Source organism: Symphalangus syndactylus, chromosome 5, assembly GCF_028878055.3.
Source record: "Symphalangus syndactylus isolate Jambi chromosome 5, NHGRI_mSymSyn1-v2.1_pri, whole genome shotgun sequence".
NCBI classification, from domain to species: domain Eukaryota; kingdom Metazoa; phylum Chordata; class Mammalia; order Primates; family Hylobatidae; genus Symphalangus; species Symphalangus syndactylus.
Genome location: NC_072427.2, coordinates 34,066,851 through 34,082,451, shown reverse-complemented (window position 1 = coordinate 34,082,451; position 15,601 = coordinate 34,066,851). Strand labels below are relative to the sequence as shown.

Genomic DNA, 15,601 nt, shown 5'->3' with positions numbered 1-15,601 from the left:
ATCTTTCCACTCACCATTACATAATAAAAGCTTTAATGTCACTATTTACATTCATGAGTTATTAGTATTATTAACAGCCACTTATTTGAACTTGTATCTTTCTCCAGGCACAGTGCTTACAAAATTTAATTACAATATCAACTTTACCTTTTTCTTTTTTCTTAAAGACCAGGTGATAGTAACAACTTTGCTTTTAACAAACTACTATAAATATGTTACAGGTGAAAAACTGGAGACTTATATATTAGGTAACTTTCCCAAAGTTTCAGTGAGTGAAAAATTCAACCACATCTATTATATTATATTGCCTCTTCTTAGTGCTTATACACGCTTTCATCATACACATCAAAGAAGTACCTTGCAGTAACAATGGCATGTAGTTACTGACCATATATTATGTATTCTAACCTCATAGTTGGAGTTTTACTTGTAAATTAATTTATCTGTTCATTTGTCTGTTCAATCATTCAATTAAAAAATTTTGAGTATGTACTAGGTGACAGGCACTACGCCTTATATATGATATTCCTAATTTCACAACTACCGTGATAAACAGTATTATCCTTACTTTACACATGAGCAAACTAAGGCTTAGAGGCCTGATGGAGATGGAAGTTAAAATCAAGTCTATCTGGTTTTGAAGCCCATGCTCTTTCTTCCTTCTTCTTTTTTTCCTTTTTTTTTTTTTTAAAAAAAAAAAGCTTATTACTAAACTCATATATTTATACATTAAAAAGAGAAATTATTCTACAAGACTTACTAAAAACAACAGTATCTCTCTGCCATGCTCACCCCATTTTCTGCTCCCTAGAGGCAACACTTTTGAATTGCTTTAACTAATTCTTCTGATACTTAGTGTGCTTCTGTAACTATCATACTCATGGCCACAAATAATGATTAGGCATGTTCCACCATTCCAGTCCTAACCATAAACATGTGCCCCCAAAAGAATTACACTGTAATTTTAGTTAGATCAATATTCAGTATTTACTTTTAATGATATTCAGTATTTATTTTTATTATGTAAATAATATTCACAGTTGAGGGATGTAATTCCCTAAATGATCTACTTTATTCTAGAGGATTTTTAAAATTTGCTCATGAAAACTGTTTTTCATTTACTCACTTTTCTATATACAATTCACCTCCACGTGTTTCCCCATTTGTATCAACTCTCAATACATTCAAATATATTAGGTACTTTATCAGTTTCATCTTATTGAAAAAAATCTCTCCCAGAGCCTTCTAACTTGCTCCAATTTGGAGTGGTTTCCCTCATTGCTTGCTGTGCAGTTGTCATTTGAAAAGCTACTTTCATCATTATAACAGATTCCTTTTGTCTCTTTTGTTTCATAACAACATGTCTTTTGGGTCTAATTTCATCCATTATGTTGGGCACTCAGTGGCGTCTTCGAATCTGGAAAATCATGTCCTTCAGTTCTGTAAAATTTGGCTGAATTACTTTTTAAATAATTTATCCTCCGTTTTCTTGGTTCTGTCTTTCCAAAGTTCCCATACCCTCTAAGCATATGGTTCTAAGCAAATGGTTCAAAGAGTTTTGGGGACTTCTGTCCAGCCCTTAAGGAAAAACCTGAATATATTACTATCAGGAGCTCTCCCTGCAAAGTCAACCAACCAGATAACTCTGTAAGGAAGACCATACTTTAGCAGCCCCACCAAGGCACACTAGAGCTTCCTCTTTTTTTTTTAACCCTACTTTAAATAATTATCACATACCACTGATCACCATACATTTGAGGAAACACCTTATATTGAAGAAACCAAAACTAACAGATAAAATACAAGTTGGAAGAAACAAACTAGGCAGGGAATAGAACACTTCAAGAGTGCCACCAATATATGGTCTTTCATGCACCATTTGGTTTCATGAATACAATTGTATTTGTTATGCAAAAGGTCTGTTGATAGTTCCAAATATGTGCCCCAGCCCTCAATTGTATCTAGTAAACTCCAGGTCCAGAGATACTCTGTTTTATACTTTCCAGATAATAAATTTCTTGTTCTGCTATAATTGGCGAAGGTCAGCCAGCTAGATGTATCTTTCTCAGCTTTACTTAGCTGGATTAGGATTTGGCTTTCTCGTATGTATTAACATATTTAAAATTTAAAGTCCATTTACTTTTTGGATTCCACAGTTTTATCGCATTTGTTTTGACTTCTAAGTTTTTTTGAGGGGGAGAATAGTCCTTTGTAGATTTTGTCATTTTAGCAATTGTGGGGGAGGATGTGGAAACTAAATATATATAATCTGTTATTTCCAGATGTATGTTCTTCTACTGTGTCACATCTTATTTCTCAATATTTGGTTTCTAGTATTATCTGCTCTGGATTTGGGTTACCTTAGATTATACCTCTACAGTCAGTGAAAAAGTGGTCTTTAATATGGTTATGAACCAGAAAAATTTCAACATAATCTTGTAAGTTTTCGGCGAGGCCCAAATGCTTATACAACATAATGAGGGACAAAGATATTTATTTGAAAAATAAAAATTCCATAAGCTCTCTTAAAGAGAACAGAACTATCTTCTGAAAGTCCTTTTTCAGTTCCATTTCTAAAATGCTTACCTCAGAACAGAATCCAAGTCCAAAGCTGGCACCTGTTTTCAATCTTATTTAGTCTCATCCTCTTTTACAACAAAATACCATAAGTCATATAACAATTTGGAGACTTCCCCCAAATCATACTGCTAAGTATAGAGGGAGATAAAGCCCATTATATTGAAGGGAACCAGTATTTGCCACCCCAAAATATTCCTCTTTGAGATAAATATTTTTAAGCTAAAGGCAATTAAGAAGTAGATGCAGAAAAGCTCTCTACCCTCCCGTTTGCCTAAAAGCAGGATATAAATTTGTAAAGGTGTTCTTTCTTCCCTCTCTACCAATAAGGACAGAAGTTAATCACTGGAGACAGTATAGACCTTTATCAGCTAGAAATGACATCAGAGGAATCTACCAACTTTACTCCATTAGTTTCCCCATAAATTTATCTTCCCACAGTTTTGTTACCTTTGGAAGCCTGAAACTGCTTATCTTTGTCTTGTCACTTCTCTAAAATTAATTGTTCATTGTTGAAGACAATGTATAAGCCAGATTCCTAAACCACTGTTTTGAGTTACCTTTCCTCTGCATGATGTGCATGCACTGTATGCACTAACTTGCGTATTTTTCTCTTGTTAATCTGTCTTTTGTTACAGGATTCTGTCCAAACTATGAACTTATCAGGGTTGAGGGAAATTTTTCTTTTCTTCTCTTCAATACATATCTTAACTACTATGTGCCTATAAACATTAAGTACTTACCATTTCTTGAAAAATTGGTAAATAAGTTTAATTTCAAAAGTGGCCTATCAATTATGGTTAAAAAAAAAACTCAGTACTTAACTATAGTCAATTATCAAATAAAATTATATTACCCCTGTTAACTCTGTGTATATACCTTATATCTGAATCTGAAGGCTTCTGTCTCACTGCCAACTTGGTAATCTCTCCTTGAGACATAGTCTTATGAAGCTTTGCTTGTTCATCAACTGACGAAAATCGCTGTGATGTCTGTAATAATTACATATGTGAAAGGTTTAATGCCAAGTAAATAAATGATAGCACTGTAATTAAAATTCAGGTTACAGAATTACTTGAGCTATTTAAAAACACACAAAACATTCATATTATTCAGAGATTCATTGAAATAATAGAGCCTACTGAAAACTCTATATAAAGTAATCTGAAATAAAGAGGACTTGGTCAATGAAAATAAATAGGATCTACTAGTTCATATTTTCTGACAATTTAAAAAAGAATCTCAAGTGGAAAGGCAAGAAAGTGAAAACCATTTAAAGACAGAGACAAAAGATGCAGGATCCAATAAATCTAGAATGCTAAGTATTGTCTTTCAGATCTCCTTTTATTTATCCCAAAAGGTGGTTATTACTTTTATGGCTTAACTTGCTATTATAAATTCTTCATATATCTAATCAATAATTTAAAAGAAATGGAATATGCAATGATTTTTAAAGAGCCAAAAGATGAAAGAATAAAGGCTCATTACCATTATTAATGGTCTAAATTATAAACAACTTATAAGGCTATCAAACTGTGACCTGATTTTTGATTGGCAGTTCTTGTTCCATTTGTTTAAAATGTGTCCCTCTAAAGACAATCCTGTTCTGAGGAGAGAATTTCTTGTTATCTATTCAAGTCATTTCCTAATATTTCATTTTTCTGTAGTTACAATATTCTTTCTTTAGCCTTTTGGTCTGCCTGACTATGGCCTTATTAATAGAAAGAGGAAATACCTTAAGTTGGCAAAGATGAAGTAATAGGCATCTGGTCTACCCTCTTACCTGAAACCAACAAAAAACCCAGACAAAATAATATGAAACCGCAATGTTTAAAACAATGGACAGATATCCCTGAGAGATGGGAAAAAAAGGAAGTATGTTCTACACTTGTCCCATCTTACTGCCTTGAGAGTTTCTAGGCTGTGATGCAGAGAGGAGGAACCCACGTGAAACTTGACAGACTCTAAGTGGAACACATGAAGCTGAAAGTCCAAGGTGAGCACGGTGACTAGAGACCAAAAGACAGAGTACTGGAGAGGAGTGAGAAGCACAAAGATAGAACTCTAGAGATCTACAGAAGGTCCATATTGAATATTCAGCTTGAGTACTAATCAACACTTCGTATGAGAAAACAACCCAAGACCAAGAAAAAGATCACTTGAAAGGATTAAAGGTAACTGAGCCCATCACTCACAAAAGGTCAGTAATAGTGTCTATGCCCAAGAGCCAGAGCATATAACTTTATGATTCCCAGGGCACTGGGCAAAGTATAGAGAGGATCTCACCTCAGTAGTCAAGAATAATTAGCCTTAGACTGAGTACTGTTTGGGTCTAACAGACTTTTTTTTTTTTTTTTAAAGAGACATGGTCTTGCTCTGTTGCCCAGGCTGGTGTGCAGTGGTACAATCACAGCTCACTGCAGCCTTGCACTCCTGGGCTCCAGTTATCCTCCTGCCTCGGCCTTCTGAGTAGCTGGGACTACAGGCACATGCCTCTGTGCCCAGATCTTACTTTCCAGACCTCTGTGCAAATAAATTGAAAAGTTAGACGAAATCGATAATTTTATAAGAAAAAAGTGTTTACCAAAATTGACGCTGTTAGATAAAAGGTTTAAAAAAGACTGATTTCCCTAGAAGAAAAAAAGAAAAACTTATCAAGGAACTACACCACAAAAAAGTACCAATCCCAGGTGGTTTCATAAAAAAATTCTGCCAAATCTTCAAAGAACAGATAGCTGCAATGCTATAAACTGGTCCTGACATTTTTTAGAGGAATAAAATACACATATAAATACTAAGTGTATAGTCAACAGTGTGGCTGCTGTCTTAAGGCTGCCAATCCAAAACTCTAACGTAATGAACTTTGTTCAATAACAATCAGTTTTCTACCACGTAAGACCGACCTCAAAATCACCTAGCCCAGGTCCTAAAACTTTATGAATATCCTCTCCTGACTTCTCTCTTGTGAGATATTACTAAGACACAGTCAAAGTGGGTTTTCTCTTACTGTAATAAGCTAATAAACAGCTTTGTTTGATCAACAGGTTTTTCTGGCAGCCTATGGAGTAGACATCAGACAGAAAGAAAATTCAACACAGATAAGGATCAGAGAGTATCTCAGAGAATAGCAGAAATAGGAATATAACAAGTGACAGCAGTTTGGGGGGAATAATGAGAAATTTAGTTTTACTATGCTGGAAGTAATGAAGATTGAAATTCTGGAGAGCCATTCAGAAGTCATATCCATAGAGATGATTGCTTTAAATCTGGGGGATGATAAAAGAAAACTGTACAGAGAAAAGTATAATGTTTCCCATACTAATCCTATAAATAAGGAATAGAAATGATTTTACTAACCCGCTTACCATCCAGAAGACAGAAACTAAAAAAAAAAACTACCTTAAAAAAAACTGCTTAGCAGAAAACGCCATTCTTCTTGAGTTAATGCCAATACGGTGTGTATAAAAATGGAGTGAGAGCAGCACACAGAGACTAAACAGTTATTCAAATGGCAGAGTTTGAAGTAAGAGGTTAAAAAGCACCAAAGTCACTAAGGAGGGAAACTACTACACTTGTTTCCCCTCCCACAGCAGGTAACAACTGATTAATAATTTAAAAACTCAAATCTCCTTCAATTCATGTGTGAATGTCTTTATCTCATTAGACTGAGTTACTTCACAATTAGAAAGGTCATACAGCAATTTCTTCCAAGATTTAATGACACACTTCAGAGTAATAAAATCAGTTTGTCCAGAAAAAAAAAAAAAATCCAGTTTTTAAAACTCCATGTACCTAGAAAATCAAATCCATTTAAAATCCAGAAAATATTGTGAGATTGTAATAGATTTTATTTAGACACAATACATCTTCATCTTCACAATATCAGATAATGTTAGAACATGGAATATTCTCAAGATAAATAAAAAGAGAAACACATTTAAAAATTGTTCCTACCCACCCCATCCTCAACCCTGGTAAGTATCTATCCGCATATTCTACAAAGCAAAGCTTCTTCATGCAGTGTCCACCAGAAACAAGCACCACCACCTGTTCCTAAAATAGCTCATGGTGAAAGAGAAGGAAATGAGAAAGCTGGCGACGTGACTAACACACTGTGCAGGGAAGTGCTCTACAACTACTGGCATGCAGTGAACGTCAAGCAGGTGAACAGAGGCTAGAACACTGAAAGGAGCTGAATGCTCCAAGCAGAAAGCCCAATTTCCTGGTTCATCTCAGTAAAAGTTCCCAGTGTAAAAGACGTCTATCACCAAAAGGACTAAGGGTTGTTACAAAGGAAACTCTCAGGAACAAAACAGCAGTCACAAATGCCAGTTTTTCTGCAAACAATAAATCTATGTATACTAGACAAAGCAGGACTTTTCATTAAAATTAGTTTGTTCCATTACATAATTTCGTATTTAACTGTTAATCAGATAACACTGTATATTTCCTTATTTATAACTCAAATACAGGGCACCTCCAAAATGCTATTATTTTATTCTACACTGAAGATTTTGGCTCTAATTATATATATTATCAGATACACAGAATGTTTCCAATTTCTATAATCCTACAGTTCGGCTCAGGTTAATGACTCATTTATCTAATCAGGGGACTTGTTTTGCATTTTTCTCTTTTTGTTGTTGTTGTTTTTGCCTTCATAAAACATCACTTTTGCCACTTAAAAACTGGGTCTACCTCCAACAAAAGATAAAGACAACGAGAGTATTCTGGACAATAGGAGAAATTTCAATTAACTAGATCTTTGACAATTCAAACAGCTTAAAACAGTTCAAAGACAGAATATTTAATGAGTCAAATAAAGACCATTCTAAATTTTTCTCTGATAATTGACAGACACTAAGAATATCAGAGAGCTCAGTTACAGATATGCATGGAAATAAAATGTTATTTCACTCTACTTCATCAGTGATGTTCTGGTTCATATTAGACATATGGTCCTTATATATTTCTAGGACAATTCCAAAATGAAACTCTTTGCCTTAATATACCCATCAATATACTAATACTTGTCAAACCACATATACACCTGATTGGGGCTGAGAAGATGATATAGTTATATTCTTAGCTTAAAATAGTGCAGCTTTATTCAAACACAACACCAATGTTATATTATGTGACTAATACAAATTCATATTACATATAGCCTTCTTTTTGGCTGGGTTGGTCCAGGAAGACACTGTTTGCTCACTATATGTTTTAAAATTCATGTTTATTTCTTATTAGTGGAAAGTGAGGTGGAGGAAGAAAGTTTACAAGCAAAAAATCTAAAAGTGCATTGTAGCTAAAAACTACTGGATTATTTTAGACCAAGGATGAGTAAACTAAACCAAGGATCAGTAAACTATGGCCAACAGGTCAAATACAATCCACTGTCTGTTTTTGCAGTTTTATTACAAGACAGTCATGCCCATTTTGTTTACTTAGTGTCTATGGCTGCTTTCATACTACAGTGGCTGAGTTAAGTAGTTAAGTTAGGTAGTTGCAATAGAGACTATATGACCCACAAAGTCTAAAATATTTGTTATCTGGCCCTTTACAGAAAAAATGTAAGGACCACTGCTCTAGACCTTTTAGGATACAACATGGAAAATTTCTACATTAGTGCCAAGTCAAATAATTTTGCCTAATTTACGGCTTTTTAAAGTGCTCTTTATTTGAGTTCTATTAAATTAAGGTTTAGCTTAGTTGCTGTGTTCACTGAGGTTTCCCATGTACAAACCATTACATGGGAAGAAGCTGTGAAGGTTAGCTTTAGATTAGCAAAGACTATCTCCATCAGATTTGCTTGCTATTTTTCTTATATTGCTGTAAAATTACCATTTCGGAGTCACTGTGAGAGGCCTGACCCAGGCTGGGTGCAGGCCCTAGCTCACAGTGAGAAGCTTGGTCAAGGGAGAGAAGGGGCTCAATAATGTCATCGTAATCATCTTCCTCTGTATCCCCCTCCCCATCGGCAAAAGTACCTCTAGTCAAGAAATCGGAGCGCGTCCGCGCCATTCGAGCTTTCTTTTTATGGGCCGGTCTGGCAACCTGCTTGACCAAATGATAAAACAAATAACACAACAATGTTTGGGGTTTTTATTCTTTTTGAGATGATGCCAATGAAAGACATCAGAGGGCTCATGAATTTCTTGAAATATCCCTCCACCCAACCATGCCCTTTCCAATAGCAGAAGTGACAGGCATGACCAAAAGGAATCTGTATACATTACTCTGGATGAAGGACTAGAATGGAAGCTAAATCTACACTGTTCTACATAGCCAAAGAAATCATCTTTCATTGCCATAATAAGTCAACAAAGTCACTAGCACAAATTGCCTTCTTTTTCTTAGCAACTGGGTTTTTAGGCACCATTCCCTGCCTGGAGTACACCTTCATAATTATAACAATCTCAGCTCATGGCTTCTTTCTCTAAAAACGCTTGGGAGTAAATGGGGGTAGATGAGGTGCTCTACCTACAAGAATAATAATTTCCAAAATAATGCACATCTCTTTTGCATAGAAGATAGATAAACAAGACTCAATACTTACCTCTCTTTGGCCTGGCCCAGCTAACTTCACAGGTTTCCATGCTGGTTCATCTTCTTTATGGAGTTGAGGATTTTTACTGTTTAAGGCTTCTTTGCTGACCCTTTAAATAAAACAATGAAATTACATTTCAGTTCTTAGCAGATATCCCATGGCAGCCAGGTTAAAGACTTCCAGCAAATTCCATAAATATTTTCAGATCTTAGTCAATTCCCAAGACAGTAAGTCATATTTTTTCTGCTTAGCTAATTAGTAATAATAATCCTGAACCTATGCATATGACTGAATTACTAGAGGCCTGATGATCAGTGGGTATATTCCACTATGAATATGACATATGTTTAAGAATAGTAGCTGCAAAATAAACTCAAGAAATAAAATAGATCTGATGATGAGGAAAGGAAAATACCAAACCCCTGAATCTTTATAATACTAGTCTTATAAGGGGCCTTTCCATCTAATCATTATAAAATACTTGAAAAATAGCCATCCAGTGATGAGGATCTCATTATATTTTATACTGAGATGGTTCCTATTGGTTAGAAAACTCCTTCTGAAATCTCTCTTTGTAGCTTTCATCCACTGTCTGAGTTTTAAAACTTGACGTTGAGGCTGGGTGCGGTGGCTCATGCCTATAAACCCAGCAGTTTGGGAGGCTGAGGCAGGTGGATCACCTGAAGTCAGGAGTTTGAGACCAGCCTGGTCAACATGGCAAAACTCCGTCTCTACTAAAAATACAAAAATTAGCTGGGTGTGGTGGCAGGCGCCTGTATTCCCAGGTACTTGGAAGGCTGAGGTAGGAGAATCACTTGAACCCAGGAGGCAGAGGCTTCAGTGAGCCAAGATCGTGCCACTGCACACTCTAGCCTGGGTGACAAGAGTGAAACTCTGTCTCAAAAAACCCAAAAAACAAACAAAAAACTTGATGTTGAATAGAATAAAATCAACACTGGCAGGATAAGAGATTGTTATCAAACTAAAAGTATGCTCCAGACAATACAGGTGTTACAGTGTTAGCTTATGAAAATTTAATTTTGATTGAATAACTGTATGATGAGACTGCTTTATCATTAAATTCTGGGCAGAAATAGATGTCAGAATTTGATGAAAAAATGTATATAACCTACACCTTCATGGCCCCAATTACCTATATTAACTCAGTACCATGAGTCTCATCAACAACATATTGATAATCTCTCCTGAGCAAAACTATTAAGCTCCTTGAGGATCGTATCTTACTTCCAAGCATAGTGCTAGCTAAAATTAGACACTAACTTATGATACTAGTTGGTAGATTAATTGTTCTTCCATTCAAAATCTTTCATTTAATTTTTATAAAAGAAAGTCTAGGAGCCATAAGAAATTATCTTGCCCTTTGCCTCTATGCAATAAGCCCGAAATAAACACAAATAGATGCAATCTTTGCTAGCTAAAGGCTTCTTAGAGATCTCCCTTTTTGGGCAATGTATGTACAATGCGTGTAAGCCTAGCAATCCTGGCTTGTCCTAAAGGATTCTCTTCTGGCTATCAAAATCTCTCTTGCCACAGTTGAGCCTATCGGACCTTCATTTATCCTCCAAAGAGAAACAACAATTAATAGGATCTTGATAGTACTTGACCACTGCAATTAACCTTTTAACTCACAGCATTTTCTTTAGACTTCACCATGAATTCTTTTGTCCTTTCTCATTAAACAGTTAAAAACTACCGTGTACTCATCACCACTACAGTACAAAAGGGACACTAATCTAGTATTACTTTCTAATCATAAAATCCAATGCCGATCCTTAATGATGAAATGCAAGTTCTAGTCCCAGCCATTTCTCTAAATATATGATCTTGAGTAAGTCATTTCACCTCTATGGGCCCCAGTGACCTTACCTGTAACATGTGGGAACTGGACTACATAATTCAGAAGCACCAACATTTATGATTCTACAAAATTTTAATGTTTCTAATATTACTTATACAACAGGATGAGATTTAAAGTATGAATTTTATCTGTAGAGTTTAATATAATCTAATATACAATAATTTTAAAGATAATTAGATCATTAATAAAGCAATAAAGGAAATCAGCTCAAACAGACCTACAACTATATATCTTGGAAAAATAAGATAAATATTTCATAAGGATGATTAATATTTTTTAGAATCCACAATTTGTTTTCTACAAAACAAATTCATGGATCCAACAGCTACTTTATAAATGTATACACCTATAATACATACACACACATGTCATAATTAACAGACATTAAAGAATATTAAAGAGCTCACTTACAGATATGCATGGAATATCATGTATCACTAAACTTAGAATGACAGGGAATATGTTTTTAACACTCTCTTATGGGTGCATATGCTACACAGAGCCTTTGAACTTCTGGGAAATCTGTAGGTTAATGGGTGGGAATAATACTTAAAGCTGTCATTAAGCTCAACTGCACTTTGTAATACTATAGAGACTCTTGGTGGAAAAATCAATTATTGATCATCTCTTGCCCACATTTACAAAGGATTTCTCTAAAATCCATATGAAATTTTAAAGGGTGGAACATTTAAATGTTTGGGTTATATATAAAAGGAAAGAAAAGGTTATTTTCATTGTTAATGTAAAATTTTTTTTTTAGCCCAAAGATACAGCCCTCCTTTCATTTCAATGATGACATTCTCCTGTAAGAACCAAAAGAATCTACCAAATACAAAGACAATACAAGTATCTTCAATTTTGTTAAATTTGTTTTTATGTACCACTTAAAATTGCTTTTCTCATGACTACCTCTAGTTTAAAAAAGTATAAAGAAATTCTACTTAGGGCTGGGTGCGGTGGCTCACATCTGTAATCCCAGCAATTTGGGGGGCAGAGACAGGTTGATCACCTGAGGTCAGGAGTTCGAGACTAGCCTGACCAACATGATGAAACCCCATCTCTACTAAAAATACAAAAATTAGCCAGGCATGGTGGCGTGCACCTATAGTCCCAGCTACTCGGGAGGCTGAGACAGGAGAACTGCTTGAGCCCAGGAGGCAGAGGTTGCAGTTAGCTGAGATCACACCACTGCACTCCAGCCTGGGTGACAGAGTGAGACTCCATCTTAGAAAAAAAAAAAAAAGAATTTCATTTCTATTTATATGAGGTATAAAAAGTAAACTCTTGGAAACAGAAAGTAGAATGATGGTTACCAGGGGCTAGAAGGAAAAGCAGAGCTGTTCAATGGGTACAGAGTTTTATTTTGCAAGAAGAAAAAGTTCTAGAGATCTTTTGCAAAACAATGTACATACAGTTAACACTACTGTACTGTATTATTTAAAAATGGTTAAGATGGGAAATTTTATGTTATGTGTTTATTACACACAAAAAAGTATAATGAACGTAATGATGACCATAAATAGGCCAACAGCTGTAACAAAACAAATTAACTTCTTTAAAGCCTGAAACGAACAACCTTGGACTACTAAACCTCACAGCTGTAAAGCAACCAGTATTCGGTGAATGCCTACTATGTTTATAGGCACTGTACTGCCCTTCACAAATGCTTCTCACTTAATGGGGAGGAACCCAGTATTTACTCTGCTATTCATGATTAGTCAAGGATTCCTAGGGTATAACTACATCCAACTGCAGGTGATGGTAGAGTTAACAATTAGGGAATATTTTTACAAAGAGAAAATGGCCAAGTTGAGCAGCCACTTTACACAAATAGTTGGAGCAGAACAAGGCACCTTAATAAAAATACTCCAAGAAGTTTCCCATTTATACATAAACATAAATAAATATTTCACTTACAGGGGAATACTCATATTGTCCTTTGGAGTGAAGAAAATGGGCCTAGTATTTCCCTCTCTGGAAAGGTCATCAGAATTGTGGCCATAAGACTGAGTTGGCCTAAAGTGTTCTCTTTTTGAAATGCGATTATTAGAGAGTTTACAGGCTACATTCAGCTGGGTGCCCATTCTGTCTGTCTTGGATAATTCCTTGACAGTACTGGATTGGCATGGACTTCCTTTTCTTTCAAAGAACACGGTGACAGGTCGGTCCTTTGGGGTTAAGTGAGCAGAGGAACTGTCTTTTGGGGCAAGAGCTGCATCTTTTACTGATAGGGACCCCAGTACATTAAGTTCTCCCTTATTTGAGGTATTTAAGCTGAGGAGAGAGGATGGCCTCTCTACTCTTTGCTTTGACTGATAGGAAGATGGTGCCACCAAACACTCTCCAATTCTTGGCTTTTCAATTGTCTTGAAGGCTTTGCGCTCCTTCTCTAAAATATCTGTTTGCTGGCGAATCTGTTCCATCATCTCTTTTTCATTCTGTTGCTGCAACTGCTTTTGCCTTTCTTCCTTCTCAGTGTTTAGCTTTTCTAACTTCTTAAGCACAGGATTAGAAGACTCTGTATTCAAAGAAGGAACAATTTGATCTTTTCCTGAGCAGTGATACCTTCTAGTTTCCCTGTTGATATCCAAAGTAAGAGCTTCCCCTGGTGTGTCTTCATTTTCCAATAGTTTGTTTCTTTGGATACTTGTGTCTAGTTGGGAATTTGTTTTCAGTGGGTCTTGTTGGGGGATATAAAAAAAAGTAGGTAGACTATTTGAAATGAAGGAGTCTTTCAGCTGTGGTTTACAGGTAATAGACTCAGAACTGCAGACCACCTTTTCCTTCATAGTTCCATCCTTCAAATGCTCTGCATAGCTAGTCTCATTTGAGGCACTGAGGGCATTGTCCCGTGAATCAAATTTTGGACTGCTGGATATCTTAGGTGACGGAAACTGCAAGTCTCCTTCATCTGAAATGACAGACTCTAGTTTGCTCTTTTGGCTTTCCTCATAGCTCAGAAGTTCCAAGCTTCCTTGAGAGCTCTCACTATCAGGTGTACCCCGTGGAGATTGAAGGCCTTCAGGCACCAATTCTGTAGACCATCTGCGATCCTCTGAAGGAGAAACACCACCAAGAGAACGAACTTTCAGCAATTCTAAGCTAAATATAGCTTGCTCTAGTTCTCTCATTCTCCTACTTTCTCTTTTAGCCCGGCCTACTTTTTTCTGTTGGAGATCCTCCAAGGATCTGGGTCTCTCTCTTACAAGCACATCTTCCTGCAAGTCCACACCACTCTGGCTTTGTGCTCTCTCCTGCTGCTTGTTTGGTGACTCCTTCAAGCAGTCCACCGAACTTTCATGGCTAATTCGATTACTCTCTATTAGACATTTACATTCCTCTATGGCTTTTATTCTGTTGTCAAAAGAACAATCCTCCCATTCTGAAGGGTCCGAACCGTGAATTTCCAGAGATCCATATCCCTTAATATTCACCAATGCAACTTCTGATTTTGTTTCTCTAAGCCTTTGTTCTTTTAAAGCTTTAAATCTATATAAAAACAGACAAAATGGGTTACAGAAATATCTTAGTTACCACGGAAAAGAACATATTTCCTGAGAATTTAAGAAAAAATGCAGAGTTGTAAAATCTTTTTATAATACCTAAGTACTTCTTAAACTAACTTGAATGCACATTTCATAATTTTCCTATTTCCATGAGTCAGATGATATTTCATTAAGTCTATTACTTCTAACTAGGCATTTCAGTCAAAATGTAAACTAATTCAGAAGTAAAGCTCTCATTTTAATAATGCCTTTATTTTAAAGTAAACCTCAAATTAAAGTGAAATTTTAAGTGTGAAATTAAAGTGAAATTTTAATTTAAGTGTGAAATTAAAGTTTCTAAAAGTAACAACAGTTGAATATTGCCAACTTTATAAGATTCAGCCTAATGTAAAAGTTAATTCTTAGCAGTTATGATCACAGACCATGTAGATTTTCAATCCAATTTAATTCAATAAAACCTTATTTAACTTCCATTATAGACAATACAATGTGGGTTAAAATAGGTAAAAGTATCACAGTATAGTGGAAAAGACAAATTGTATACAACCAATTCTAATACAAATTAGACAAGTGTTAATGCAGAGGTATAAACAAAGTACTTGGGAAGAAAGAAAAAAAGCAATTATTATAGTAACAGAGATTACCTTTGTCTTGCTCTGAATCCTCTACATGTTGATTGCAAAAGGATAATTTTTTTCCTTTGTTCTTGGTACCTTTTACTTTCCCTGTAGGCTTTCCATCTTGCTTGTATGCAAATAGCAGCCATGTGCCTGCGCCTATAGTGATCTCTCCATTTCTGCTGGATAACGATGGCTGCAGCCCGTAGCTCCAAGTACCGCTGCCTCTCTAAGTGAGCACGCCAGGAAGCTTGGAGAAGAGCAGCTGCACTAGCCATAACAAAAGCATCCTTCTGCACAGCTGCATCTCTGACTTGCTTCTGATTTAGGTAATTCCTCCAGAATCTCTGTGGGGAAGACAAAGTAACGGAAACTGGTTGTCATATCTTACACCGCATTGTCACAGAAAAAAAGAGGATAAATTTCTTATGCCATAATTACAGGTTATGTGGCTATGCAGCTAAATTCTTGGTGA

General features: G+C 35.8%; 1 protein-coding gene across 5 annotated transcripts in view; it reads right to left on the bottom strand.

Moving 5' to 3' along the window:
• The window catches only part of MYO9A (myosin IXA), a 300,363-nt gene that overhangs the window by 59,232 nt on the left and 225,530 nt on the right, over positions 1–15,601 (bottom strand). For 3 of the 5 annotated variants that reach the window (XM_055277888.2, XM_055277889.2, XM_063638793.1), the window contains 4 exons: positions 15,154–15,473; positions 12,921–14,492; positions 9,134–9,233; positions 3,457–3,569 (listed from right to left, as the gene is read on the bottom strand). In XM_055277888.2, the coding sequence (XP_055133863.1) occupies positions 3,457–3,569; positions 9,134–9,233; positions 12,921–14,492; positions 15,154–15,473 (2,105 nt within the window). Of the gene's footprint in view, positions 1–3,456; positions 3,570–8,418; positions 8,632–9,133; positions 9,234–12,920; positions 14,493–15,153; positions 15,474–15,601 lie in introns of all 5 variants that reach the window. The other 2 variants (XM_055277886.2, XM_063638792.1) reach the window with 1 other exon arrangement.